This window comes from Nycticebus coucang, chromosome 4 (genome assembly GCF_027406575.1).
Source record: "Nycticebus coucang isolate mNycCou1 chromosome 4, mNycCou1.pri, whole genome shotgun sequence".
NCBI classification, from domain to species: Eukaryota; Metazoa; Chordata; class Mammalia; order Primates; family Lorisidae; genus Nycticebus; species Nycticebus coucang.
Genome location: NC_069783.1, coordinates 53630167 through 53658049, shown reverse-complemented (window position 1 = coordinate 53658049; position 27883 = coordinate 53630167). Strand labels below are relative to the sequence as shown.

General features: G+C 44.9%; 2 protein-coding genes across 4 annotated transcripts in view; one reads left to right on the top strand and one right to left on the bottom strand.

The window, feature by feature from the left end:
- Positions 1-4719, top strand: part of RTN4 (reticulon 4) — an 80333-nt gene extending 75614 nt beyond the window's left edge. For all 3 annotated transcript variants that reach the window (XM_053588416.1, XM_053588415.1, XM_053588418.1), the window contains 4 exons: positions 2632-2701; positions 3158-3204; positions 3407-3465; positions 3723-4719. In XM_053588416.1, coding sequence (XP_053444391.1) covers positions 2632-2701; positions 3158-3204; positions 3407-3465; positions 3723-3765 — 219 coding nt within the window. In that variant the 3' untranslated portion in view covers positions 3766-4719. The remainder of the gene's footprint in view (positions 1-2631; positions 2702-3157; positions 3205-3406; positions 3466-3722) is intronic.
- Positions 3889-27883, bottom strand: part of EML6 (EMAP like 6) — a 305590-nt gene continuing 281595 nt past the window's right edge. Inside the window, exons 29-42 of the mRNA XM_053588414.1 lie at positions 26782-26860; positions 23737-23866; positions 22201-22299; positions 21069-21242; positions 17420-17628; positions 16375-16532; positions 15650-15764; positions 13164-13352; positions 11547-11719; positions 10995-11157; positions 9480-9583; positions 8632-8785; positions 8163-8263; positions 3889-7600 (exon numbers count right to left, since the gene is read on the bottom strand). Of these exons, the coding sequence (XP_053444389.1) occupies positions 7585-7600; positions 8163-8263; positions 8632-8785; positions 9480-9583; positions 10995-11157; positions 11547-11719; positions 13164-13352; positions 15650-15764; positions 16375-16532; positions 17420-17628; positions 21069-21242; positions 22201-22299; positions 23737-23866; positions 26782-26860 (1864 nt within the window). The 3' untranslated portion in view covers positions 3889-7584. The remainder of the gene's footprint in view (positions 7601-8162; positions 8264-8631; positions 8786-9479; positions 9584-10994; positions 11158-11546; positions 11720-13163; positions 13353-15649; positions 15765-16374; positions 16533-17419; positions 17629-21068; positions 21243-22200; positions 22300-23736; positions 23867-26781; positions 26861-27883) is intronic.

Genomic DNA, 27883 nt, shown 5'->3' with positions numbered 1-27883 from the left:
GACCCAAAAGAACATTAAAATCATCCCTCAGGCTTTAGGCAGCTATTAACATGCACATTTAGACAGTTTCCTTACAGGTTTCTTGGGCTCACAGAAGTATTAGAATGGAAATAGGCGAGGATATAGAGATAGTCAAAGTATCACTAACAAATGAGTCTGAAGGTATCACAAAAGGTCAAATAATATTCAGAGTTTTAGAATATAGAAAAGTTTTAGAATACAGAAGTTGTCGGAATTGTGAAAGTAATTTCTGAAATTTTGTTAAGTGCTCTCCCTTTGTCTTTCTTTAAGATGTCCCTCTCCCCCTAAATTGAGATGTCACAAATCTGCAGAGCTCTTTAATCAGGTGTGTGACATGCAGTTAAATTTAATTCCCTTGTTGCTCTGGAAGAAAGACAAGTAAGATATAGCCCTTGGCCTTTTTCACTAAGTATTTGTTAGATCTTCATTACAGTTGGGCTCTCTTCCCTTCGGTCTCATTGTTGCCCAAAGGAGAGGTGAGCTTTGACTTCCACAGTTAATAAGTATTGCCTGTGATGTCGTGAAGTATTTGCTGTGGAATGGCATGGAAGTTGCTGCCTGTGTGCATCTCGAAAGTGATGTTCCTTTATTTTTTCATGCAGTGAAGACATGAGAAAGTGGTGTTTATTGCCCTTTTTTCTGCCTCCTTTATAACATACACAATTGTGATGGATTCCAGGGTTACTCTCTAGGTGGCTTGTAGGTTTACAGTGAAGACAAAACCTGAGATCACTGGCATCTTTCTTAGTTGACCCTTCTGTGGGGATAATAACAATATTTAACTTTGGTGGGTGGTTATGAGATTTAATTGACCTAGTGCATATAAAATATCGTCACCTGAATAGCCTGGCCTTTAGGAAGCGTATCTTTGAAGAGGCAGGTGACATTGGAGCCTCTTAGATGGCCCAGGTATACAGGTGTTAAGACTTAGATTTCTCTCCTTGTGAATTTAGAGTGAGGCCTTGTCAGTGACTGTAATGACCAAATTAGGACTTTTAGCTTATGCGGGTGCTACTGTCTAGAGTCTGTCATTAAAAGAGTTATCTTTATTGCTAAAGCAATTTCTTCTACAATGTGGGAAGTCAATTCTTTTCCCTTTAGATTTGTGGACAGTAAGGGATGAAAATAGCTCTCTTGCTCTGTAGTAAACTTGCTCAAGTGCAGAAGTTATATTTAGCTTCTGCAATTGGAATCCGTAAAACTATGTGAGAGGGAAAGGGCTTGCTCACTGGAGTCATCTTTTCAACCTTTCTGCCAGAAGTTTCACAGCTTTTTTTTTTTTAAATTTTCAGTTGACAGGTATTAAGAATTCTTGACATTTACTCACTTGAACATTAGTTAAATTCAGTTGTATGGGTGATCAGAGTGTTGCTATTTATAGAACTGACAGTTGGTAGATGAATTCACTGTGTCTTCCTAACCTGCAGTAAGTATGCTTATTAGAGTTTGAACACCATACTTATGGTTATTAAACCTCTTACTTTTCAGTACTATCTGCTATGGTAATGATAATAGTAACTACCTCAAAAGGTTAAGAATAATTGAGTTTATCTTTGTAAAGCATTTAAAATAGTGGCCCCCAACATATAGTAGATATATTAGTGTTTGGTAAATAAAGAAGAGCAGCAGCTAGAAGTGTAACAATGGTCCCTTTTCTGACTCGGTTAAGAAGTTTGAGGAGTCTTTATTCCCTGGGTTGGCTCTGACTATTAAAACATGGATCACTGGAGAGGTAGTGCCTGATGCTTAAAGTGCTAAAGGTGATTTTTTTTTCTTCTTAAATTTCAGGTATTAGGGATATGCATATTTTGTTTATGTAGTACCCCCCCCCCACACACACACACACTTTGCAGTCAAGTTTGTGAGCTTGTTCCCCATCCAGTCTAGAGGTGATTTTTTTTTTTTTAACACCTATAATCTGGTTTCCCTTGTTACTGCTTGTGAGATATTAATTATTTAGCCAGGTGTATTTTCAAGCATTCAAATAGTACTTTAAAATCAATTTTAATAGCTAATTCTCATGATACTTCTCCATTTAAAAGCCAAATGTTAATAAGAGCTAAATAATTTTGGAGCTAGAAAGGTAAGGTGTACCTTTGGCACATTTTCTGATCTCAGAGACTACTGGGTAGTGGAGTCCAGAGAAAATGGGTCAATTCTGTTCATTGTTTTAGTTAGGGTTCTGAAATTCTGAATTGAGACTGGTGACTTAGAAGTAAAAGTATTACTTAAAGTCTTAAAGGTATATGCCTCCAGTAGGCAGGCATTTGGATGGGCTACTTTTATTTAAAAGCCTAACGGGAAAAGGGAGGAGGGGGATGGAGAAATTCACACTGTAGGTGGATGGGCACTCTTATAACTTTGACTTAAACAGGACGAGAGCAATTTATGTCACCAAAACATTTATACCCCTGTAATATTCTGAAATGTAAAATTTTTCTTTTTAAAGCCAACAAAAAAAAAAATCTGAAATATGAAAATATTCGAGGTGGATTAGCTACAGATAAATATAAATACATTTTGACCCACTGCAAAAAAAAAAAAAAAAAAAGAAAAGTGTAAGAAACTTTACTTGAATTGTGTTTATGATGGGCTGTTTTTCTCTTACAGTTTGCAGTGTTGATGTGGGTATTTACCTATGTTGGTGCCTTGTTCAATGGTCTGACACTACTGATTTTGGGTAAGTCTATAAAACCATTGGGGAATGAAAAATTGCTGGACAAAATATTGTCTGCAGAAAGCTTAGAGACATTTAAACGGCATATATTCTCATATTGTAAGAAAAATAAAGGATGTAAGTTTGAAGTTGTGGTTTTAAGTAAATTGCCGATACTGCTGCTCAGTGTATTAAAATGCTGCTTTAGTTCCTGAAGACTGTTCCAGCTAACAATGATCAGCTAGATCAAGGGCGCAGTCATAAATCTTACTGGGATTGCCTGTACTTTATAAAATCTGTTCGATGTGACTTAAACTAGGAATAGTCCATCCACAGCAGAGGCATCCAAAAGATCTGCACATTTATTCATTCATCAGGAACACTGGGTATCTTGAGTACTGCCAGTTTGATTGTTTTTTAGTGTTTGTCCCCCCTACATCACTCTAGTCTTTCTAAAAGGTTTTGTGTTCCCTTTCTCAGCTCTGATTTCACTCTTCAGTGTTCCTGTTATTTATGAACGACATCAGGTAATTTCTTATCTGCTGATTTCAGACTAGGGCTCACTCTTGCTCTGTGAGATTTACAGATGCATCAGTGGCAATTTGCAAAGCTTATAAAAATGAGAAATATGATGGGTTCTTAAGCCTTTAATTTGGTGGCAAATAGTAATGGTTAATAAGATTATCTAGCAGTGTTAAGTATCTAATAACTCCTTTATGCTTCTTTCAGGCCCAGATAGATCATTATCTAGGACTTGCAAATAAGAATGTTAAAGATGCTATGGCTAAGTAAGTATTTAAAATTTACAACTTTTTTATTAGGATAAGATGTGCTGGATTTTTTGAGATAAGTGCAGGAGTTTCACATTATAGGCATAATCAGTAGCATATATCCATGAGACCTTTGAATGTGATATCAGAGCTGCCAAAAGATTTTTGTCTAGCATTTGGATTATTCATTTACAAGTTTATTATGTATTTTTATCGCTTTGTTTAAATCTAATAATGCTTACATTGACATGTCCCCCCCTCCTTTTCATTTGTAGAATCCAAGCAAAAATTCCTGGATTGAAGCGCAAAGCTGAATGAAAAAGTCCAAAATAATTAGTAGGAGTTCATCTGTAAAGGGGATATTCATTTGTGTACATGGGGGAGGGTCAGGGAAGAATGAAACCTTGACATTGCAGTGCATTTTCACAGATCTTTATTTTTAGCAATGCACTGTTTGTGGAGAAATTACCTGTCTTGACTGCCATGTGTTCAGTATCTTAAGTATTGTAAGCTGCTATGTATGGATTTAAACCGTAATCATATTTGTTTTTCCTTTATGAGGCACTGGCAAATAAAAAAAGATCTGAGAAGGTTGTATATTACACTTTGTTGCAGGTAGTCTTGCTGTGTTTTGGGAAGTTGCAGAGACAGTGGAGCTGAAAAAAAAAACCCTTTTCACAGTTTGTGCGCTATGTATGGTCTGTGTAGATGGATGCAGATATTCTGAAATGAAATGTTTAGACAAGGTCATACCACTGAAGCAGGAATGAAGAAGCTTGCCTTTCTGGTATGTTCTAGGTGTATTGTGATTTTACTGTTATATTAATTGCCAATATAAGTAAATAGATTATATATATATCTATATATAGTGTTTCACGAAGCTTAGACCTTTACCTTCCAGCCGCCCCACAGTGCTTGATATTTCAGAAAGTCATTGGTTACATGTGTGTAGTTCCAAAGCACATAAGCTAGAAGAAGAAAATATATTTCTAGGAGCACTACCATCTGTTTTCAACATGAAATGCCACACACTTAGAACTGCAACATAAAACTTCATTGCACAGACTTACTGTAGTTAATTTTGTCATAGACCCTGAATCTATGGACTGAATCTCATGCTTCCAAAAACGTTTGCAAATAGCAAACATTGTTATGCAAGAAATTATAAAATGAAGATTTATACCATTGTGGTTTAAGCTGTACTGAACTAAATCTGTGGAATGCATTGTGAACTGTAAAAGCGAAGTATCAATAAAGCTTATAGACTTAAAATGTGTTCAGTATTTTGATTTCATGAAACTGCAATAGCAAAGAGTTTTTGGTTCATGGTGCAGCTATGTTTCCTTTGAAAACAGAAGTCAGTGAACATTTTACATAATCAAATTTATTTGACACATAATAAGATGTTTTTAAATTATATATTTTTTATACTTTGATAACTGAAAATAAATTCATGCACCAATTCGTTAACATACAGAAGATAGTGCAAGATCTGTGAACAGACATAAAATCATACCGTATAAATGTTTACAAATAAGGTTTAAGAAGTTTTTGTGACACACAGACACTATTGCTCTTTAAATATACTTGTACGTATCATCAGTGATCAGTCCATGGTTCTTCCACATGGGTATTTCAATGCAAGATCCGATCAGTGTGAAAGATCAGTAATACAATACAGGCAGACATAGTTATCACTCAGTGTCACCAGTTACATGGTTACAGAAAACAGAATTAGGACTTCATGGGGACTCTACCGTGGCCTGAACAACCTATTAGTTGATTAATGTAAGGCATTAATAAATTGGCATATAAAAATAGCTTAATGAGTGATCTAATCCATTTAGAATGCTGAAGCACTTCTGTGGTAAATATTAATCTATTCTTTAATTGAAAATGCTTCATCTTAACCTTTTCTCTAAACTGACAAATGCAAATAGCCTGTAACCCAAGATCTAGAATTGTAGTTCACTGGCCGGAAGGATGGTGTCTGTGCTCAGTCACCTGTCCCTCACCAGCCTGCCTTTTAGTGAGCGCTGTTGGCCTGTCCTATAGTCAGTGGTTAGATAACATGTATGGTGTGACTGAGGGGATTAAGGGATGGCTTCTGGTAAATATTGTCCAAGTCACATCTGCCCTACAACCTACTCTGAGGAACTCTAAGCTAATTTGCTTTGTTTTACAATTCTAACTTATTAAAATTATCTTGGGCTTGGAATGTGTACTGCTGAGCTTTTTTGTTTTTTAATCCAGACTTGACCTACGTAGTTCACCTGAAGCAAATCAGTAGAGTCCTTCAACCACTCTGGGGAGGTGGTCAGCCACAGTGCAGCCTCAGGTCACCTCTTAACATTACCATGTTAAGATTTAACAAAAATCAGCCCATCCTTCTAGACCTACATGGTTACTTGAACTTTTTATTTTTTCACCTTCCATTTTATAGTAGAGGTTTGTTCAATTTGAATTCTAATTTGGATTTTGCAGATTTGGCACTAAACATAATGAAAACCCATTCTACCCCCTCCTGAACTTAAGTTCCTTTGCTGCTCACCTTCCTTAACTACTGTTTCCCAAGCACGTAATGATGTCTTTCATTAAGGAAACCTTCACGTAAATACAGGACATGGGTAACAGACCGTATCTGCTAAGGGTCCTGTAGCCTCCTCGGTTTTGAAGTTGTAGCACCATATGTAGAAAGGAGACAATTGTGGGAGGTGAGACAGCAGCCCACACAACTGGAAACTTTCAAAGGCACTTAATGGATATAAAACTCTGCAAATGAAATACTAAAAAATTAAGTTTCTCAACTTCTTTATACATGGCTCATTTGGTTTTGAAAGCTAAATGAACAGAGGCTATGGACATTTCTAGTTTGGTTCAACTGATTTGTAAAAATGAACATTCTTGAAGTATATAGAAACATAATAGCAAAACATCTTTTGTAAAAGTTTTGATGCAAATTAAAAGCTACATATAGGGTAACTGAGGCTTTAAATTTTGTCAGTGGGCTACATCAGATAGGATTTGTCTATAGTTTGTGTAGTTTTGAGTCTCAGGAACAGAAGCAAGCAGTCTTAACATTGTAGAACTTGTCCCTCCTTGCCGTCACAGTTTGGAAAGTCCAGGTCACGGGAGCAGTGATACAACTTCACTAGCCTGTGTGTCCCCGCGGCAGGCAGGCGCGTCTCAGCAGCTAGTGGTGAGGAGGCGCCTCGGCGCTGCCTCCGCAGTTGCTGGCTGGTAGCAGCAGTAGCAATCATGTAAGAGGTTTCTGGCATTTATAGACATCGCCACACAAATACACTGAAAAAACAGACCAAATGGTCATTTTTGCATGGCTGGACTTCATACTTTGATTTAAGTGGCAAAAAATAATCTTGCCAAGTGTTTGAGTCAGGCTCAGGCGATGTACTGAACATCAGTTCCAAAAGGTCAACCAGAGATCCTGGCCACCAATTTAAAGCCTCTTTTTAAAAGGCTTATTGATTTTGTTGTTGGGTTTGGTTTGCCTCTTTCAGCAGCTTGAGTGTCTCTGCTGACTGTGGTCGGTGAGGACATTTGGCAAATTGACATCATACTATCTTTCGTGTTACTTTTGAAAAGGTTTTCTCAGCTCCACTTGAGTGCGAGAGCCCTTTCAAGTGTTTAGCACAGAGCCAGGCAACACAGCATGCCCCCATGGCTACTAAAACCTATGAGCCCTGCATTTTTAAGGTTACTTCTGAGCCTTTTATAGTAAACAGAAATCACCTTATATCTACTGCACTAGGGCCACCGATTTATTTATGTCTTAATCCTAGCTTGTTTCAGTTTGGTGCTGCTTTGAATGGGCGTTTACATTCCACAGGGAGCTGCTGTCAGTGCTATCTCAAGGGTTCTAAGTGCCAGAAGTGGCTGGCAGGGGAAACTGGAGGTGGGTGCTCCCAGGCAGGCCATGGAGTCATTTCCCACATAGTACTTTAGGGTGAGAAGTGGACTGAAATCCTCTACAGATTAGATTCCTTTCCCACTGAAAATATCCAAATGAATGTACTTCTTATCTTCTCAAGAGTTTTGGGGGGCTAATCAGAAACCTGCACGTCTGCTGTAGTGAAGGTGTTCAAGTGTGGAGAAACGGAGTGAGTTACAATGACCTGGTCACATGCATCCATACCTGAAATAAGAAACGTCCATACTGGTGATCAAGTGGGAGTTCTGAAAAGGACGCAGATGAATTTCCATGCTAACCTGATATATGCAACAAGTCTGTGGACTGCCAAGAGTTCCTACCCAAATCAGCCCTCTTTGGTCTTACCCACCCTTCCCTTCCCCCCAGCAGTGCCCAGGTCAGCTCTAGTGAGGACACAAGCCCATCCAGATCTGGGTTGAGCGTCACCAGACTAAATACCTCATACAGTAGAACCTCTGTAAGTGACTCCCCAAGGCACAGTAACAAACTGGTCAACATAAGGAACTACGCCTGCTGCACTGATATGTACATGTGATACGTGTCTGGTTCCTGACAATTAGGTCAGCTTACGGAGGTGGTCAGCGTAGGGGGTGGTCAACCACAGAGGTTCCAACTGTAGTTGGAAAGACAGCACCTTCCTGAGGTCTCATGGAGTTTCCCGTTTATTGTCCCTCCATCCGCCCCTCTGAGAGAGAGGTAGGGACATCTGAGGTGAGAAGGGAGAGATGGCCAGGCCTGGTCAGAACCAGATGAACCTTGTTAGTACCTGCAGTCGTCACCTCCAGTGCTGACCACATACTTGTCGTCATAAGAGAAACGGATGTTCGTCACATGAGCCGAGTGACCAAAGTACCGCTTATGTTTGGCCTATGAGCAAAAGTGAATGGAAACAACTTAGGGACCATGCTCCTCGCAGGAATTACCACTTTCAGGACTCGAGTCCCCTCCTCCCAAACCTTCGCTTGGAGACTCCCAGTAGGTCTGGACTTCTCTGGGAGCCAGGCTCTGGCTGACCTTCTGACCTCTCATTTTGTCCACCCTCCGTCCTCCTTTCTAGCTTCCAAGATTGCCCCTCCAGAGGGAGATGAAAAGGTTAGTCATTGCCAAGTCTCCACAGGACTGAGACAAGACTCCCCCTATCTCCCAGTGGGCCATCTAGGGTCCCTATCTCCCACAGACTACAGAAGAACAGAACCCACAGGCAGTGCAGGGATGTTACTCCGAGGAAGACTTACGAATTTTTCTGTGCATGGGAAATCAAACAGCTTCACAAGTCCAAAATCATCTCCTGTAACGATGTTTAGGCCAGCATGGGTCACACATGCGCAGTTGACATCAGCCTTGTCTGCATTACGTGGCCAGATTCCAATGACTTCATCTCCCAGAACACTGTTCCGATAAGAAGAGATGTTAGGAGGCAGACATGTGAGGGAGTTTCCTGCAGCCAATCATCTCCCAGGGATAAGAAGGAGAGAGAGAGATTTTGCATAATTCAGTAGGGTCATACAGCTTTTCTGGCATGAAAGAACCTGTCCCTTGTCCCTTGCGTCAGCTCTTAATGTTCCCTTCTGCCTCAGTCCCCTACACTCCAAAAAGAAAAGTCACCCACATCTTTGATTCTTTCCTCTTCCCCATGGTCCTCTAGAATGTATGCACATTGGGGAGAAGAACGGGGCCTCCTTCCGACTCCCAGGTTGGACAGTCTCTTTCCCTTGAATTTACCAGGTTCTTAGCCTGCTAAGCAGCAGCGCTAGCCCTTGCACCGCTTTCCCTGGTGACTGGAAGCCTCACTGTATGTTGGGTTGGCCAAGAGATGGGAAATGGTTTTCCTTTGAACTTGCTGGATAGGTTTGAGGTCTTGTAGAAGAGATTACACAAAAAGAGAGACCTAGCATTTCAAAAGCCCAGGTCAGACCAAAGCCAGTGATCTAAACTGGTCCCAAAAGACTCCCCACCTCCCCAAGTAAAGAGAGCTCTATCTTTGAACTTTCTCAGATCCTGGCCATACACAATTTGGAGGCTGAGCCTGGGACAGTTGACTCTATTGTGACCTTTTCTTCAGGAGGTGTTTTCCTCCAGTCACCTTGTCCAGGAGGCCCAGGTGATCCTCTCAATGACCATGGCTTCTGTTACCTGCTTTCCCAGGGGCACCTCATGCACCTGGCGCTTATAGGCTCCAGTGGACACCTGTAGATAGAATGGAACTCAAGTTCATCAACCTTCTTTCTTGGTCCCTTACACTCCCCTTTCCCAGAACACTGGCCTAGGGCTTTTCTCTTCAGTCCAAGCACAGGTCCAGACCGCAAAACCTGTAGCAAGCACACAGCAAAATTTCATCCATGTTCTCCCTATTTTCCAAAGCCCAAAGGCCATGGTTCAAGTGTGATTCTTGACCAGCAGCATCTGGAAAACTGTTAAAAACCCCAGACCTACCAAATTAGATGCTTTGAGGGTGGGACCCAGTAATCTGTGTTTCAACAAAGCCTCCAGATGTTCCTGATACACAGAAATCCTTATTCTCAGGGAATTAAGCACTTTTGGTGCAGAGGTAAGGCAAGTTTCCCCCAGACAGCAGCTGATACAGGCCATGACTTGACCCTTGACTCTCTGGGAGTCTTCTAGGGGGAAAGGACCACTGTTCCCACAGTCAAGGACATTTGCCAGCAAATGGCTGCTGCCTTCATCTCTTGCCTCCCATCCCCCAGAGGGCCTCTAGCCCAGGCCCCCAGGCTTTCCTTATGAAAAGAATGGAGATTTTTTTCCACCTCTGGGCTTTCACACAGATGGCCTAGAACAGTGCTCCCGCCCCTCTTTGTTGGCTAAGGCCTACACACCTACAGACCTCAGCTTGAAAACCACTTGCTGGGAGAGGAAGTGCATCTAAATTCAGTACTTTGTTAAATGCAGCACCCTGTACTTTTCCTTATCGGTACATGATCACAATTTGTAATTTTAGGTATATTTTGTGATTGTTTAATGCTTATCTTCTTTGCAGAGCAAGCTCCAGGAGACAGGAACCAGTCCCATTTCATCCATCCAAAAGCCCAGCTTGGTTGGATGCACATTTGATGACTGAATGAAGGAACACATTCTCTTCTCACAGTGAATGTCCAGCTCCAGGCCAGCTCGCTCACAAATGCACGTTTATTGGGTACTGGAGAAACTACCCCATGAGCTGTCAGTCCCAAAGTGGGACTATGATTCCTCGTCACTGGTCACTTCCCGGAACCCCACATGTGCGGGGGGGGGGGGCATGGTACCCAGTAGAGTTTGGAAATAAGTAAGTACGAAAAGTGACAGGGCTTCGGTGCAGAAATGAGGACGTCTTGAAGGAGCGGTGAGGAGGGGAAGATGAAAGGTGATCAGTGCTCGGGTTTTCTGCTTTTCTTTCTGAAGAATAACTCTTTACTATTTTAAATTCTGTATTTCTTCAACTTTGCTAAATCCTCTAAGCCTCTGTTTCTACATTCATAAAAGAAGGAGAAAGTAACAGTACTTAAAGAGTTCCTGTGAAGACTGAATTAGTAAATTGCCTAGTAAGGTTTCAATTAATATAAGCTACTGGTTGTCCCAAATAACAAGGAAACCCAAAGCATACCTGAATGTATTTGCTATCCGCAGAAAAATCCATCTGAATCACAAAGCTTGGGATATCTTTGCAGTAGCCAATGCGGTTCAGATTTGTGCCCTGGGTAAGGTCATAGAAGTCAACTGTGTGTTCAGAAGAACCAACGGCTAAGAATCGGTTGTCTGGGCTGATTCTAGAAAAAGCAATTCAAGAGCATGGTCCATGAAGAGGGTTGTTTGGGGCTGAGCAGGCATGAAGGCTGTTCTGAGTTAGGGCTTCCAGGCCCAATGCATGGAGATCCACCTTCTCCCAGCATTCTATGGAATGATCCCTCAGAAGTAAGGAGATGGATGTATGCAGTCTTTTGTAGAATGACATTTTATAAGAAGTTTTTACCATATATCAAAATTAGCAAACACGCGTCTGAGAATAAACGTGTGAGAAGGCATCATTTCACAGTTGGCCTTGAAAGTGACCCTCTCACAACTGAGTTCTTCCTTCTGTCCACAGCCCTTCTGGAATGGGAACCCCTGGTAAGGAGAAGGCTCACCTGTCTCTTCCCACCCTGCCCAGATCACATACCTGATATCTTGGATAGCAGATTTCCGGTCTCGCTTTTTCCCCCAAACTTTCAGGCTGTTCACCAACAAGATGACAAACTCTCCATTCTTCATACCAATAGCCACCATCTCCCCGTCAGGGCTGTAGGCTGCACACCTGGCTGGATGGCCCAGGCTCACCTTGTTCAGCAGCTTCTACATGGATACAAAGTAAAGTCACCTGAGCCCTTGGCCAGCTCAGCTGGTATCCAAGAGAAATCCTGCACCAGGCTGGGGTAACCAGGCTGCCTTTGCTGCCACTGCAGGCCACCAAATCTTTTGCCTTTTATAGTAAAGGTCCCTGGGTAGCTGAGGTGGACAGTTATGTTTTGATTAGAGCAGCTTAGGGGACAGGTTTTAGGACAGGGTTTGCACTTTTTCTGTAAATGGTTAGGTAGCAAATATCTTAGACTGTGCAAGACACATAGTCTCTGTTGCAACTACTCAACTCTGCTGTTACAGCAGCCACAGACAACACGTAATCTGACGAGCATGGCTTAATGTGCTGACACAGGCAGCAGCCTGGACTTGGCCCTCTAGCCACACACTGCCAACCTCTTCTCTTTAGGGGAAAGAGTTTGAGCTTCAGCCACTGCTAGTCCAATTCCTAAATCCTGGCTCTGCCACTTACTAGCTGGGTGTGTTTGGTAAGTTACTTCTCAGTTTTCCCATTGGTAAAGAAGTGATATTAATATAGGTCCTGCAAGATTGTTATGCACCTTAATAACTGTGTATCTGAAGAATGTGGCATATGTAATAGTATTCAATTAATGATAGCTGTTCTTAATAATAAATGTAGTAAATAATTATAAAAACTGAGTATAACAACCTCACTTATGCTTTCGTGTGTCTATTCTTTGGCCCTTACACTAAACATATGACTAAAAAATATTTACTAGCCATTTTAAAATAAAATCAAGTATTTTAATTATTAGGATTTAAATACTTGTTTTAACATGGGATGTCTTTGCCATTTCATGCCTTAAAATTATCTTTGGTAAGGGGTCTTCTTCCTACTTCGAGTGGAATGCCTGTGAATAACTAGTTCCAGTACCTTCTCTCGTGTGCCAGGGTAAGAGGAAGCAAAATAAACAAAGGAAGTTAATCTTCCCCCTACACCCCCAAGATAATTCCTTTTTGGAAAAATTAACTTTTTACATTTTACATCCCCCCCATCCCCAGATGAACTTCAAAATTGTTTTCCCAAACCCTTAAGAGAAACCTTGTTGTGAGTTTCATGAAAATATGTTAGCCCATTTGGGACCATTTAAATGTTAAATGTTAAATCATTTTTAATCTTCTCATCCAGGGAAGACATAATTTGTCCACTTTTTTTAGGCTTTTGTGGGTTCTTTCCTGACAGGAGCAGAACCTTTCTCCATTAGATTATTACTGTAGTGTAAATATTTACAGATGGATGTACAGCTAAAAGACACACAGATGAGGCGCCTGTGAGTGGGACTCCATTTGTTACCCAACTTATCACTGCTGACTCGAGGCTGACCATCCCCCGTCTCTGCCAGGAGCTGGCTGGGACCACTCCTCCCTCACTCAGCTCCCACTTATAGACATCTGAGTCCAGGCAGGGTTGGCACCTCACCTTATCGGCCAGGTCCCAGATCCGGGCTGTGCCGTCGTTGCTGGCAGAGATGAAGATGTCCTTAGAGGGGTGTGTGGCCAGGCCCCAGATCTCCCCTTCCATGTGTCCATCAATTAGGATGTTGGAAGCAGCATTTTTTTCACCAACTTCAATTATTTCTCCATCTTTGGTTCCCACTAATATTTTCCCCTGTTATAATTAAAATAATAGAGGCCAGGCGTGGTGGCTCATACCTGTAATCCCAGTAATTTGGGAGGTCAAGGTGGGAGGATTACTTGAAGTTCAAGACCAGCCTGGGCAACATAGCTAGACTCCCCATCTCTGCCAATATCTCTACCCTTCCCCTCAATTAGCCAAGTGTGGTGGCATGTGCTTGTAGTCCCAGCCACTTTGGAGGCTGAGGTGGGAGGATCACTTGAAGCAAGTATGAGCTATGATGATACCAGTGCACTCTGGCCTATGCAATGGGGCAAATATGTCTCAAAAACCCCTCCCACTATTAAGAAAAGGATAAACATGGTATAATTCCATTTATATGAGATACCTAGAACAGTCAAACTCATGGAAGGAGAAAGTAGAGTGGTGCATGTCAGGGGCGGTGGGAGGGGGAAATGGGGAGTTAGTGTTTAAAGGGTACAGAGTTTTAGTTTTGCAAGATTAAAGAAAGTTCTGTAGATGAAGGTGGTTACTCAATAATGCCACTAAACTGTTACACTTAAAAATAGCTAAAATGGTAAATTTCATCTTATATACCACAATTAAAAAATTTTTAAAACACTATCAGCAAAATTTAGGAGAGCCCCTTTGTTGCATTGGCATTAAAACAGGAAAGGCTGAGAGGTGTTTTGTTTTCAACGACCAAACTGTCCCTTCTTAAGCAATCTCCTGTCTCCTCCGCCTTGTTACTTTCCTTTTTCTTGATCAACTTCCTTGGGTAGGAGCTTCAGACACAGCCTTCTCCAGCACCTAGCCTCTGCTAGAACATTCCAGCGGATGCAAGCTCACAACAGAGCAGGGGAGCCAGTTTCTGATCCTGGACAGCTCACACTCTCAGTCACTTCATTCTTCCATGGAATAAAAATCTGTTTCCTGGAACTTCTAACTTCTGGGCCCAGTTCTTCCTTCATCTTTCACAGTTACCCTTTCAGGTGACTGTCACTAACTATCTAAAAGTGAAACTCCCCATTTCAGGGAGCCACCTGTAGCTCAGTGAGTAGGGCGCCGGCCCCATATACCGAGGGTGGTAGGCCCCAGCCAAACTGCAACAAAAAAATAGCCGGGCGTTGTGGCAGGTGCCTATAGTCCCAGCTACTCAGGAGGCTGAGGCAAGAGAATCACCTAAGCCCAGGAGCTGGAGGTTGCTATGAGCTGTGTGACACCACGGCATTCTACCCAGGGCCACAAAGTGAGACTCTGTCTTTACAAAAAAGAAACTCCCCTTTTCAAATTATTGGGACTCCATGTCAGTTGGGCCTGTTTTGGAGAGCATCCAGAAATCTAATTGTTAGACTAATTACCAATTCAAGGTACAGAGGGTGCCAAAAATACATAAACATATTTTAAGAGAAAAAAACTAGCCTATTCATTGCTGTCCCATGGTGACGCTAGCATTCATTTGATTAATGTCATCTTTTGAGCAAATGTCATACTACATATTGCTACTATAATTCAATTCAACTTCAAAAAAGTAATAAATACACAAATAACATCTCTTAAAATGTATACATCGCTGGGCCCTCCTCGTATAAACACAAAGTATTAAACAGAGGTTAAGAGCAATCTCCTAGGTGGTGCCTGTGGCTCAAAGGAGTATGACGGAGGTGGCGGGTTGAAACCCAGCCCCGGTCAAAAACTGCAAAAAAAAAAAAAAGCAATCTCCTAGAAGAATTTTTAAATTTAAAAAGAGAAGAAAAAAGGAAAACTCACAGATCAAGGCCTCCCTCTGAGACTCTGACCACCAGCTCTGGTCAGGTGCCTGGACATGGATACTTCAAAACAACTCTATGGTTATTTTTGGTACTTGGCCAAGATATGAGTTGAATATCAATGGCTTTGAGTCAGACAGTTTGACTTACTCTCCCCTTAATGGCCTTGTAGCCTCAGGCATGGGCAAAATTGTTTTATATCTCTGAGCTTATAAGAATACTGTCTATACTAATAGTCGCTAACCTCTCCTGAAGGTGACGACATACCAGGCAGTGAAAGGCGCTGCTATGTATAGAGACTGTCACAACAACCCATGTGCTGGACCCAGAGACGTTAAGGAGCACACCAGATCACAAGAGGTTCTTCCTTGGGAAGTCACACTTTGTACCCAGGTCTGTCTGTCTCTCCTTGCTACCTCCCACTATGGTATAATTCACACCTTGAAGGCTTGTTGCAAGGATTAAACAAACCAGCACAGGCAAGAGTGTGGCTGGCAAGGCGCTGACACCTCCCCTACTTCCCTGGCCCAGGGAAGCGCAGGGAAGACCCCTGGTGCTCACCTTGCCACGGCACACGGAGCGAACACACTCCACCAGCTGTCCCGTCTCCAGCTGGAAGGCCCGGCAGCGCTTCATCTCCTGGTCCCACAGTTTTACAGCACCTCCTTCTTTGGTCCTGAAGAAGATGGAAAAGCACTCAGGCTGCCAGCCCTCCTCCTGAGACCTCCTCGTGACCCCCACCCCTTCTCCTAGATGTCAAGATCCTAGCCACCAAGTGCCCAGGAAGACAGATGCTCCAGGGGCCTCCTTCTCAGGTCCTGCTGAGGAGTGACCATACCTTTTGAACTTGCAGATTTACTAAAATGCCTTCAAATGCTACTCGGGAGGAAAGAAGATGTAATCTGGAAAATCAGACTCCATTTTCATTAGGTTAGAACACTAAGAGAAATGCCTCTCCTGCTTAATGTCATTCCCACCCCCTTCTCACTTCTCCTTCCTCCACCCCCCCAGAGAGCTATGAAAAGTAACATTTTATGAACAGTCACTGCCTTTTGTTTGAGAATACCTCCCAGGTTCTGAAACTACCATTAAACCACCTCTTCGCTTCTCTCTCACTTGTAAAAATCTGACTTAGGGCCCCTCATGGAGAGATGGCAGACTGCTCTCCCTAATGGAAAAAAAGGCAGGAGAATGACAGTCTGCATTTTCTCCAAGTTGGATGCTTTCGTGGCTTCTCCCCAGACAGTCACAAAAGATAACGCGTCCCCTGAGGAGCTTCCACTTACGGCCGCTCTTTTCCGCCGGTCACTATGAGTCCATCCCGAAGGGTGGTGTACATTGTGAACACAGGGCCCGTGTGAGCCTTGGCCACCAGCCGGATGAGGAAGTGGTCCCTCCAGACATAGACGTCTCCGTTGATGGCACCCGTGAAAGTGAGGTTGTTCTGTAAACAAAGGGCTGTCTTCTACACCAGGAACACGCCTAAGAGGGTCCCCTCCCAGCCACGCGCTCCCTCCTGGAGGAAGCTGAGCTAGAGAGGCAGACACGCGTGCTCAGTGTGGTCTTCTGGGCTAAGGAAAGCAGCAGGATTTGCGGAAAGACCATGAAGAGCGTGTAAGGCCATCATCTGGCTTTGAAATTCACTGTATTTAGTTGGTTTGGGTATTTTCCTCTCTCACTGAACAGAGCTCTGCATGAACAAGAACTTCCCTTCTGTGAGCACAATGGAAGTTTCCAAATATGAAAATCTGCAGGTTCAGAAGGTAAGAGCAGGGCAAGGGGCTGGGTGAGGGGGATTCCAACCCCAGAGGAAACTTGCCGGGGGCTTAATTAACTATGAAGTGGACAAATCCATGCCTGGAGGAGCAAGAGGCTTGTGTTCCAGACCATTCCTAAGGGAGCCTGCATTGGCTGAGGGCACCCACAGCCCACTTGAGAGTGGCAATAGGGGAGATCTGTGGCACAGAGGGCTGGGAAGAAAAAGGACCCCTATCTACTATGGAAATTGTTCCCAGCTTCCTCTGGGGCTACCCCCTCCCCCCCCCCCAGGTCTGACCGGCTTGCAAGTCAGGGTCAGCCTCTGAAATAGTGTCCTCCAGCCCTGGGTGGGTGTTCTACCTCTTCTGGTTAACAGTTTAAGAAAAAAAATGTGAAAAAATATAGTCTACTCACTTGTCTGTACTAAGGAAAGAATAGTGGTTACAGATAAGCCAGTGGAGGAGATAACATAGAAAGCGCTTTCTTGTTCTCAGCTTCTTGGCCATACTCCCCTCCCAACCCATGACCGTGACTTCAGGGTCCCTGTCTTGTGAAGCATCGGCCAGGACTCACAGCACCAAAGGCCACGGAGAGCATCGTCTGCATCTTGGCAGCCCCCAGGGACCCGATGACCCCTTTCTTGTAAAGCAAGGCGCTGCCTGCCAGGGTCCAGAACTTCATATGTTTGACTCCGACAGATACGAACTGTGTGTCTGAGTCGGGACGAAACTCCACCACAAATATGCGCTCCAGGTGGCCCCCTCGGCTGGCAACCTTGGTACCTGTGTGGGTGACAGCGACCCGTGAGGCCTGCCCTCCCTCACGTCATGGGCCAGCTCTGGCTTTCCATCCCAGTGGGCTCAGGGTGGGGGAGAGCGTGTCCAGGAAGTTTCTAGAGCAGCAGGTGCTACTACCAGAACCCCCACCCAGGCATCCATGAGTGTAGCTAGAAAGGGTGCCCATGAGATGAAAGTTTCCAGATAAGAGAAGAGGGCAAAATGGCTTAAGGCCACTCCCCATTCCCCTCCAGGCTCCAGCATAAGGAGTCACCCTCACAGAACCCTCTCCCCGCATGTCACCGGGACTCACTCACTTCACACAGTTGTCCTTTTTTTTTTTTTCTTTGTTTCCAAGATTCTCTGCATTTGTTTTCTTAAAAAAAGAAGTTCCCTATATTCTTTTTTATTTTGTGGTTTTTAGGTTTAAAATTTTTCACCTTTATAGTTAGTAGTTTTTTTCCACAACCCCATTTATTTATATTTTTGACTATCTGTTGAGTTTTACATAACCTTTACCTTGATCAAATCCAACTCCACCATTTAGTTGTAGAACAATTTTGAACAAATCATTTAACCTCTCCATGCTTCAGTGTCCTCACTTGTAAATTAGGGATAATAATTGTTCCTATTTCACAAGGTGCTGTGAGGACTGAAAGAATTGATGTAAGGGAAGCCCTTAGCGCAGTGCTTGATACAGTGAGTATTCTCTAAGTGTTAGCTATTATTATTATCATCATCATCATCATCATCATCATCATCATCACTCCTTAGCATTAAAAAAAAAACCCTCTTCTATTCTTTTAGCCTTATTTTAAATCCAACTCTTTTTATCTCATAATTATGTTTAAACCCTTGAATCTTTAATTTATAAAGTATGTTACCTTTTCTTTCAATTTACTCGTAATGTTTTTTCACTCCAATTTCCTCTTGTCTCCTCTCCCTTTCTTATTTACATATGCTTTTTTCTTTCCCTCTTTCTCATCATGGCTCCCTGGATAAGTGGTGGTGATGGGTTTTTATTACTTAGCTGGGCCTATAGTCACCCCTCAGACACCCCCTAAAGCAGTGGTTCTCAATCTTCCTAATGCTGTGGGCCTTTAATACAGTTCCTGTGGGTCGCAACCCACAGGTTGAGAACTGCTGCCCTAAAGGAATCCCTTTGCAGAGAGACCCAAAGGTTGCCTCTCCCAGCTGCGTGTCTCCATGTCTCCAAGGGCGTCTCCCAGCTGTGCGTCTCCATGTCTCCAAGGGCGTGGGTACCATAAACAAGGTAAGACAACAGACTGGGAGAAAGCATTTGTAATGCTTATAAGGGTCAAAGGATCAACAATGCTATTCTACAAAGAACTACAAATCATAAGTAAAAGACAACTCTCCCACACCCAGTAGAAAAAGGATTTGAACAGATGAATTACAGAAGAAGCAATACAAGTGGACAATAAAAAGACAGAAAGATCAATGTCACTAGTCATAAGAGAAATACAAACTAATGGGATGCACATTTTATCTAAGCCACTGTAGCTTTCTTCCTTGTTTTAATGTCATGGACACTTCCAATCATGGAGACACCAAATTCCCTCTCTACACTGGCTACTTGTCTGCTCAGAGCAAATTACGTGAGACATTATGTAGGAACTGGCATATGCATTTTATTTTTATTTATTTTTTATTTGAGACAAACTCTCACTATGTCGCCCTCAATAGAGTGCCACGGAGTCACAGCTCACAGCAATCTCCAACTCTTGAGCTTAAGCGATTCTCTTGCCTCAGCCTCCCAAATAGCTGGAACTACAGGTGCTCGCCACAACGCCCAGTTATTTTTTTTGTTGCAGTTGTCATTGTTGTTTAGCTGGCCCAGATTGGGTTCAAACCCGCCAGCCCCGGTGTATGTGGCTGGTGCCCTAACCACTGAATTACAGGTACCAAGCGGAGACTCTGTTTCCTCCAGTCCACCTTTGGGAAGTTAGAAGGGGCCCAGGGTAAGCAGGAGTCTGTGCTGGGGTCACCAGAATAGGTGTCACCTAGCAGATAGGTAGAGGCTGTAGGAGAATGAGCGTGAACTTAAAAAGACAAGAATGAGCACAGGCCGGGGGTAGTGTCCTTGCAGGGATCTAGGAATAGAGTTAGCTGCACAGAAGAAAATCACGAAGCAAGTCTTGCCCCACATACGTACGGCTTTATAATAAGAGCTTTCCCACAGTGTGTGGGCTGCCTCCGGAGTGATAAGAACGATGTCCTGGGAAGTACTCCAGCCTGTCGGGAATGCACTTGGAAGAATTTGGCCCTGGATGGATCCTGACAGGGCAGGAGGAGGTCTCTAGTCGTCCCAGCTCTGGGATACTCTACACCTGTCAGTTTAGATACTCAGTGTCTCACCTGGGCCAAGCGTCTGAGGTCAGCTGGCCACTTGACATCACAGGGAGTAAACCTGCCTCCCCACGATATTCAATATGGGGCCCATCTGGACATGATATACTGGTGAGTAAGAAAATGAGAAAAGGTGGTTTCCTAGAAATTTTATGGACCCAGCCAGCTCCTGATGGAAGGGGATGAGTAGGTCTCATCATAAATGTCTATAAGCCTCCCCCTCTTTTTCTCACATGGGGGCTCAGAAAGGATTGGAACTTTCCTCCCACTGTGCTCATCTCTTCACAGCCTCCACTCATACCCCTCCATGGGAAGTGAGCAGATAATGGGACTCCAGAGCCCCGGGCTGGAGAAGTGCCACCTCCGCGTTTGCCTGGTTCAGCGTGTCCCAGATCCAGGGCTGCAGACAGACCTCATTAACACCCTAACTGATGGGATCTGCTCTTGCCAGAGCAGTACCCCATCTGAGAATGTGCTCAGAAGACTGCACATCTTTAATTCTAAGATGACCGTTCATTTAGTAGTGCCTTTCCTTGTGTGTGTGTGTATGTGTGTGCGTGCCCTGGGGAAAGACAAGAAAGAAATCTTGCTGGAGTAAATGTAAATCTTGATTGTAAGATGAATCCTCATTTCAAAATTGTTAACACATAAAATAAAATTTTTAATTGCTTCTGAGATTATGGTATAACATCACCCAGTCATAAGGTGACCAAGGAGGTAAGGCTACAGAGGATCCAGGGCCCACCAGAAAAAGCACTGGGGACCAGGCAGCTGGAGCAGGAAGGTGGGAATGGGGTGTGCTGCCTTTGGCTGTGGAGGAGTCTGCCGCCATTAGCGCACTTTCCCCAATAGCCCAGAGGCCCTTCTCCCATCGGCCCAGTATCCCCAGGCCAGCCTTCTCCTGGCTATAATTGCGCTATCTGACAAGAGGCTAATCCAGGACCCCCAGTACCCTGGTTCTGCTAACCTGGCAGCTATACCTCAGGTGGGCTTTGAAGTGAGGCCAAGCTGGGTTTGAGCCCAGCCCACACCACAGGCAAGCCCCCCGAGAGGGACAGAAAGCCAGCTTGGTTTACCTTCCTGCCATCGCCAGACAGTGATGGTGTGCTCAGGGTCCACCCCCACAGATACCAGCAGCTTTCCGGTCGCGCTGAAGTTGATGTAGTTCACGCCCTTGGAGTGGAAGCAGCGCAGCATGGATATGGTGTGTCTGGTCATGGCGTCCCATATGTGAATGGAGGGCGTTGTTCCTGGGCAGGAGGCAAGGCAAAGGGCTGAGGCTGAACAACGGTGGAGCCAACGCTGAAAAGCCCTTTTAAGATAAGTATTGAGGGGTGTTACAGTTGCTGGGCCGAGAGACCTACAGGCTCTCGAGACCTGACCAGAGGAGAAACTTGCTTTTAAAGGCAGAACCCTACAGGTGTTTTCTGTCCAGCACACACACTTATGGAGGATTTTCACAAAGGGAACTGGTGCAGCCAATGATTTGTATCTGCACTCCAGCCAGATACAGTCAGTAAGCATGGTACATCGACATGGTTTTGCTGTACAGATTCAAACTACTCACAGATGAAACAGCCTTACCCGGGGTTTCCGTCACATCACCTGCATTGGGTGGGCAATGGCAAAGAGGAAGCGTCAAGGGAAAACAATAGCTAAAATGAGTTGCGTGTCTAACAGTGGATGAAAGTTCCAAATTAAATTTAAAATGGACATGGGTTCAATGAAAACAAAGTAGGAAGATACTTTTGTAAAAACTGTCCCGGAAATGACAAAGCAAAAACAAACAAACAAATAAAGGAACAAACTCTTTGTAAATGTGAACCAGTTCACATTTGTCATTGGCAGTTTCCCAGGGGACAGAGGGCTAGGCACACTTACTGCAATCCAGCATTGCCAAGCACAGTCATGGGGTTTTAAGACATAGGGCTCTTCACTAGACACCTGGGATCTGAAAAATTATTCTCACAAGTCCACAGGGATGGGGGGCTGTCCACTTATTCAGACCATCAGGTTCTGGTCTGACCCCAAGGTCTCTCAGAGTCACCAGTCACTGGATTCATCGACACAGGCAACACATTCAAGGCTCAACACACCAACACAAAAGGGTGGGCATTAGCTACCCACCCACTCCCTCTCCCAAGAAGTGCTGGTAAGTCGCTGTCCCTGCTCAGCTGGGACAGCCTCAGCCACTGCGAGGCCTCCTACCTATCTGGCTGGTGGCCACCACATTTCTGTACTTGGGGTGCTGGTTCACCGTGAGGCACAGGATGTCATCTGTATGCTCCAGGTAGAAGCTCTGGCTCCCTAGGACAGAGAGATCACGGGAGGGTGCAAGTGGAACCTAAGCCTTTCATGGAATCCCAAGGCATCATGCAGAATCTTGGAAACTCCTTGCAAAAGTGAGAGCCTAAACCCCCGAAACTCTCACAATCAGAATCATCCTGGAGGAGATAGAAGATCATTTTTTAAAATGTACATATTCTGCTCTAGGTCCAGGAGAAGAAAATGTATCTGTTATCGCTAACATATTCCAATTCCACTTCAATCCTTCCTGCGGCCCTGTGTGGGTCCAGAGCACAGTCTAACTACAGAGGCTTGCAGAGTCCGAAATGATGAAGGTCAAAGTTTTCCCCTGATGACTTCTACAGGTCTCCCTGTGGACAGGGTGGAGTGGGGGCCTGGAGATGATGCTTCCCAAAGTGTCACCACTTACTCGTGTGCAATGCAGGTCCTCAGGGGCTCCCTCATGGAGAGCCAGTCCACTGGGTGCCTGGATGCCACAGCCAGTGTGGCTCACCCCCGACAGCCCTGACTCAGCGTGTGTCACAGGAAGCAGAGGAAAGGGCAGGAAACCCTTCATCATCTATTTTGGTAAATGGGTTTGTTGACTTTCCAAGTGGCCACTTTACCCCCACCACACTGCCCAAGAACCCAGGGGTGAATGGTAGCATTGATAGTCACAAAAAGAGCACACTGCCACCAAAACAATGATATGTGGCTAGAAGACCAAGAAAACATCTAGACAATTTCAAGGTCCTCCTCCCTGCAAAAAAACACAAATCATTCTGTGCCCAGCGATTTCCCTGTATACATCTATGTATAACGGAGGAATTTCATGGTTTTTTTCACGTAGAATTTGGAAAAGAACATAAAAAATAAGAAAACATTATTTGAGATAGGAAGCAAATGAGGCAAACTGCTAACATGTTTAAGTCTGGTGGTAAAGATGGGGGTGTCTGCTCATTCCTGAGTGCTTCTTTTTGTTTGAAGTGTTTAACTTTATTTTTTACTTTGTGTCATCATGTGGTTTGGGTATTTTGTTTGTTTTCATTCTTATTGTAAATGTGGCTGAATAGTCAAAACAAACAAAACAAAAAAATGGGTCATTGTTAAAAACTAATGAGAAAAAGTTCCCTATGCTTTGTTCTTGGTTACAGTCTAAGGAATTTCTCCGTCCCCCATCCCCCCACCCTCCCTCTGGCTTCCCTCCACGGTGACCCACAGAGGAGCTGAGTCAACACTGGCACCTGCCTCCAGGGCCTTCCCAAGATAAGGCTGGGCCCAGGCTGGGGAGAAAGAGGGCTCTGAGGCTCCTAGGACAAAGTGATAGGCTAGAATTGAGCAGAACGGCTCTAAAAGCCAAGGAAATTGCTGAAGCTTTTGGGCACCCTCCGAGTGGCAAAGCAGAGGAAAGGGCTGAAAGAAAAACCTGCATCCCAAGGGCGGCTTCTCTCCCGTTACCTGTGGAAAGGTTCTGAACGACGCCAGCCGCAGCCGTGTGGAAGATGATGTCCGCCCCGTCGTTAAGGTAGTGCAGGTTATTGCGGCAGTCGAACCCTCTGTAGCCAAACACGTGGTCAAGAGCCAGCTCCTGTGTGCACATACAGTCAAGAGACCTGAGAGGGGCTGCTGTGGGGCCACCCCCTCAGGGGCACCGCCTGAAGGTACAGCCCTGAGGCAGGCCACCCCTCACTGAGTCACTTTGCTTCTTGATTAGCTGAGGAGAAGATGCAGCCCTTTCTTTAGTTCCCTGAAATGCTGGGAATGGGTGGCAGTTAACACCTAAAATTACAGTGACTTTTCTACAAAAACCAGATTTATTTCCTGGTTCCTTAGGTGCACCAAAGACCATAGATGTGAGATAAAGGTTACCTAGCAATTTCCCGTCTGTGCCCTGGCAGGTACCTTTAGGTGAGCTGAATGGTGGCTACAGATTTGCTCTGTTAAGCTCCCAGAAGTGCAGCTGGGGTTGGCAGAACAGAGTTCAGAGACAAATGCCATGCTTATTCCGTGGCTTGGTGCTTGCTCTACAAAGTTCCACACCTTTGCATTTTTTTCCTCATTAGATACTATTTGGGGGTTATAGTCTTTCTCTTCCTGCTGTCTTGTGTGTTCTAAGACAAAGAGCACGGGCTGAGTCACATCAGTTCTTAATTCCATTCAACACACACGCACTGGGTAGTGCCTCTGCCTGGCACTGTCCTGTGACGGAAGAGAAGGTTGGGAAGATGGGAGTCCCTCCTGCTTCTGGCCTTTTCTCTCTCTCAACTCACTAATTACAAATATCAGATTGATGTTCCTAAAATACCATGATAGGCCAGGCAAGGTGCCTCACACCTGTAAATCACAGCACTCTGGGAGGCCAAGGCAGGTAGATCGCTTGAGCTCGGGAATTCGAGACCAGCCTGAGCAAGAGTGAGACCCCATCCTTAAAAAAAAAAATAGCCAGTCGTTGTTGCGGGCGCCTGTAGTCCCAGCTACTTGGGAGGCTGAGGCAAGAGAATCGCTTGAGCCCAGGAGGTTGCTGTGAGCTGTGACACGACGACACTACCAGGGGCAAGAAAGTGAGACTCCATCTCAAAAAATAAATAAACAAATAAGTAAAATAAAATACCATGACACTTCTTTACTCAAAAGCATTCATTGTTTCTCACTGCTTATGGGATGAAGCTCAACTTCCTTGTTGGCAGACTGAGTCTTTTTTTTTTTTTTTTGCAAGTTTTGGCAGGGGCTGGGTTTGAACCCCCAACTCTGGTCCATGGGGCCAGCGCCCTGCTCCTTTGAGCTACAGGTGCCGCCCAGCAGACAGACCTTACCCCACACATTTATCTGATTCTATCTCCTGTACCCCTGGTCATGCTGACTTGTCTATTTCGCCCACATGTCACAAGCATTCTTGTACCTTTATGATTTTGCTGTTTTGTTTTTTTTTTTTAATCTCTCTCATCTGGAAATCCTTTGTCCTTTCAACTCAGGAGTGACTACCTACCCCTCGGTGTGCCCCCAAACTGTGTGTTTAATATGTGACTTGGTCCCCCCAACCCCCATCCTGGAGCAATGGACTCAAGCTGGGTCTATCAGATAGTTTCTCCCACAATTTAGAATTTAGAATTAGAGATGCTGGTAAGCTCAGATGTTCAATTAATCGAGGAGATATAAACTGAGGTGCTAGGTGGCACCCATAATCTGCCACATGCAGGAAAAGCACTTCAAGAAGTCTGCAGAGAAAGAGAAGAAGGCCCCAGATACCCCCAGGTCTTGCCGAGCAGATGAGGTGCATCTCGGCTTCAGAGGGCCTTTCAGCTGCAGGGTTCCGTCTTTCCTGAAGCTCAGCTGCATTTTCTGACCTCTGCTATATTCATACCAAATCCTCCCGATAAAACTTCCCTTTCCAATTAATAAATGAAAGATAGCTTTCTGGCCTCAGCGAGTTTACAGGCCAGTAGGGAGTCACATGAGTGAGAAGTGAGGGCGGTAATGTTCAGAGAGCACTGGCATCAGCAACATGGGACCTCCCGGGTCTTACGGCCGGGGTGAAGCAGGACAGATTTGTATTTTAAAGAACTAATTCTGGCTCAGTGCCTGCAGCTCAGTGAGTAGGGTGCTGGTCACGTATACCAAAGCTGGCGGGTTTGAGCCCAGCCCAGGCCTGCTAAACAATAAAGACAACTGCAACCAAAAAATAACCAGGTGTTGTGGTGGGCACCAAGTCCCAGCTACTTGGGAGGCTGAGGCAAGAGAATAGCATAAGCCAAAGAGGTTGAGGTTGCTGTGAGCTGTGACGCCACAGCACTCTACCCAGGGTAACATAGTGATACTCTGTCTCAAAAAAATAAAAATAAAAAAATCCGCTAATTCTGGGGGCAGGAGAGCATGTGTGGGGAGTGGGGGAGAGTCTGGAAGCAGAAAGAACCAGCAGGGGGGGTTTCTGCTGGAATAGCAGCTTTACTATTGCTGATCCTCACGTCTACACAACTGAGTTCAAATTCTCTCCACTTTACTGGCTTGTGACCTTGGGAACGGGATCTAACAACTCCCTTAACTCCCCTGAACCACAGTGTCCTCATTTGCAAAAGGCACACACCAACAGTCCAACTGCAGGTGTGTGCGCCTTGTATGAGATGCTCCGGGGGAACTCAGCAGGGAACCCGGCACAGGGTGAGTGCTCAGATGACAGTAGCGACAGTGAGTGAGCACTGTCCTCTCCCTAGGAAGCTGAGGACCCTTGTGGCACTAGGTATAGGGGTGGAGCCTGTTTGTTTAAAGTTAGTACTGATAGGACCTGGGGACAAGGCTTGGGGAAGCAGGAATGTGACGAGTGGATGTGACTCTGGTCCTTGCGGTGGAGGACTTGATGCTGTGTAGAAGGGAGAGGGAACCAGAGCACCCACAGGTCCATGCAGGTTCCCATGACAGTACCTGTGGGACATGCAGAGGGTGATATCCACAGGGAAGGTCTTAGAATGTCAAGAGCAGATTTAAAGCCAAAGAGTTTAACCTCCTCACCTCAACCAGCTTCTTTTTCTTGGTGATATTGTTCTTCTGGAGTTTCTCAGGCTGGGGAGCTGCTCTGCTAACAGGTGGCCTGGAATAGACAGGGGGCAGAGGATGCACAGTGTTGAACCCACAGGCTAGTGTGGCCTCCTCTCTCCCCACCCCCACTCTGAGTGCTCTGGCCTAGGTGTGCTCTGCCCTGTCCCCCCCCCCAGATAACCTACCCCAGGAGAGGGAGCTGCTGACATTAAAAGTCCCCCAGCTGGGCCTGGTCTCTGGGAGGCCAAGGCAGGCGGATCTCTTCAACCCAGAAGTTTGAGACCAGCCTTGTTCAACCTGAGCAAGAATGAGACCCCATCTCTAAAACAGAAAAATTAGTGGGGCATTGTGGCAGGACCTGTAGTCCCAGTGACTTGGGAGGCTGAGGCAGGAGGCTCTCTCGAGCCCAAGAGTTTGAGGTCGCTATGAGCTATGTATGCCACAGCACTCTACCTACGGTGAAAGAGTGAGACTCTGTCTCAAAAAATAAAAGTCCCCCACACAAAGGGGCCTGGTCAGGCTCCCTGGTCAGGCTCAGCCCCATCTCCCCGCACTTAGTATTACCTGGGAGCAGAAAGCTCACGGGAGCCAGAGGGACTTGTTTTAAAACCAAGGAGGAGCCCAAGCACCAGAAGGAAGGGCCACACTTCCTCAACTCTCTGGCCATCTTACAGACAGGGAGGTGCCAATGTTGTTCAGAATTAAGTTGTCAAGGATCACAGACTGGTGTGAAGTGGCACTTACAAGCCAGGCTTTGGAACAGGCCCTCAGGGCCATGTGCCAAGTGCCCAGGTCAGTCCCGCTCACTCCCGCCTTCAGCTCTGCACCGCACCTCGGGGTTAAGGTCTATGGTAAGTAAGCTACTCCTATCACACCCAAGGTTGCTTTCCCCTTCTCAGTTTGGGGGACTGGTACCTCCATATTTATATGAGATTTTATAATACATAAGCCCCAGAGGACTCCTAGATGAGTGGACCAGTTCTTGATGATGTGGGGTTCCCTTAAATCAGACTTCCCGAAGTTTAGGAACCTAGGGAGGGGTGAAGGGAAACCGGTTCCAGCTCCCACTGCAGGT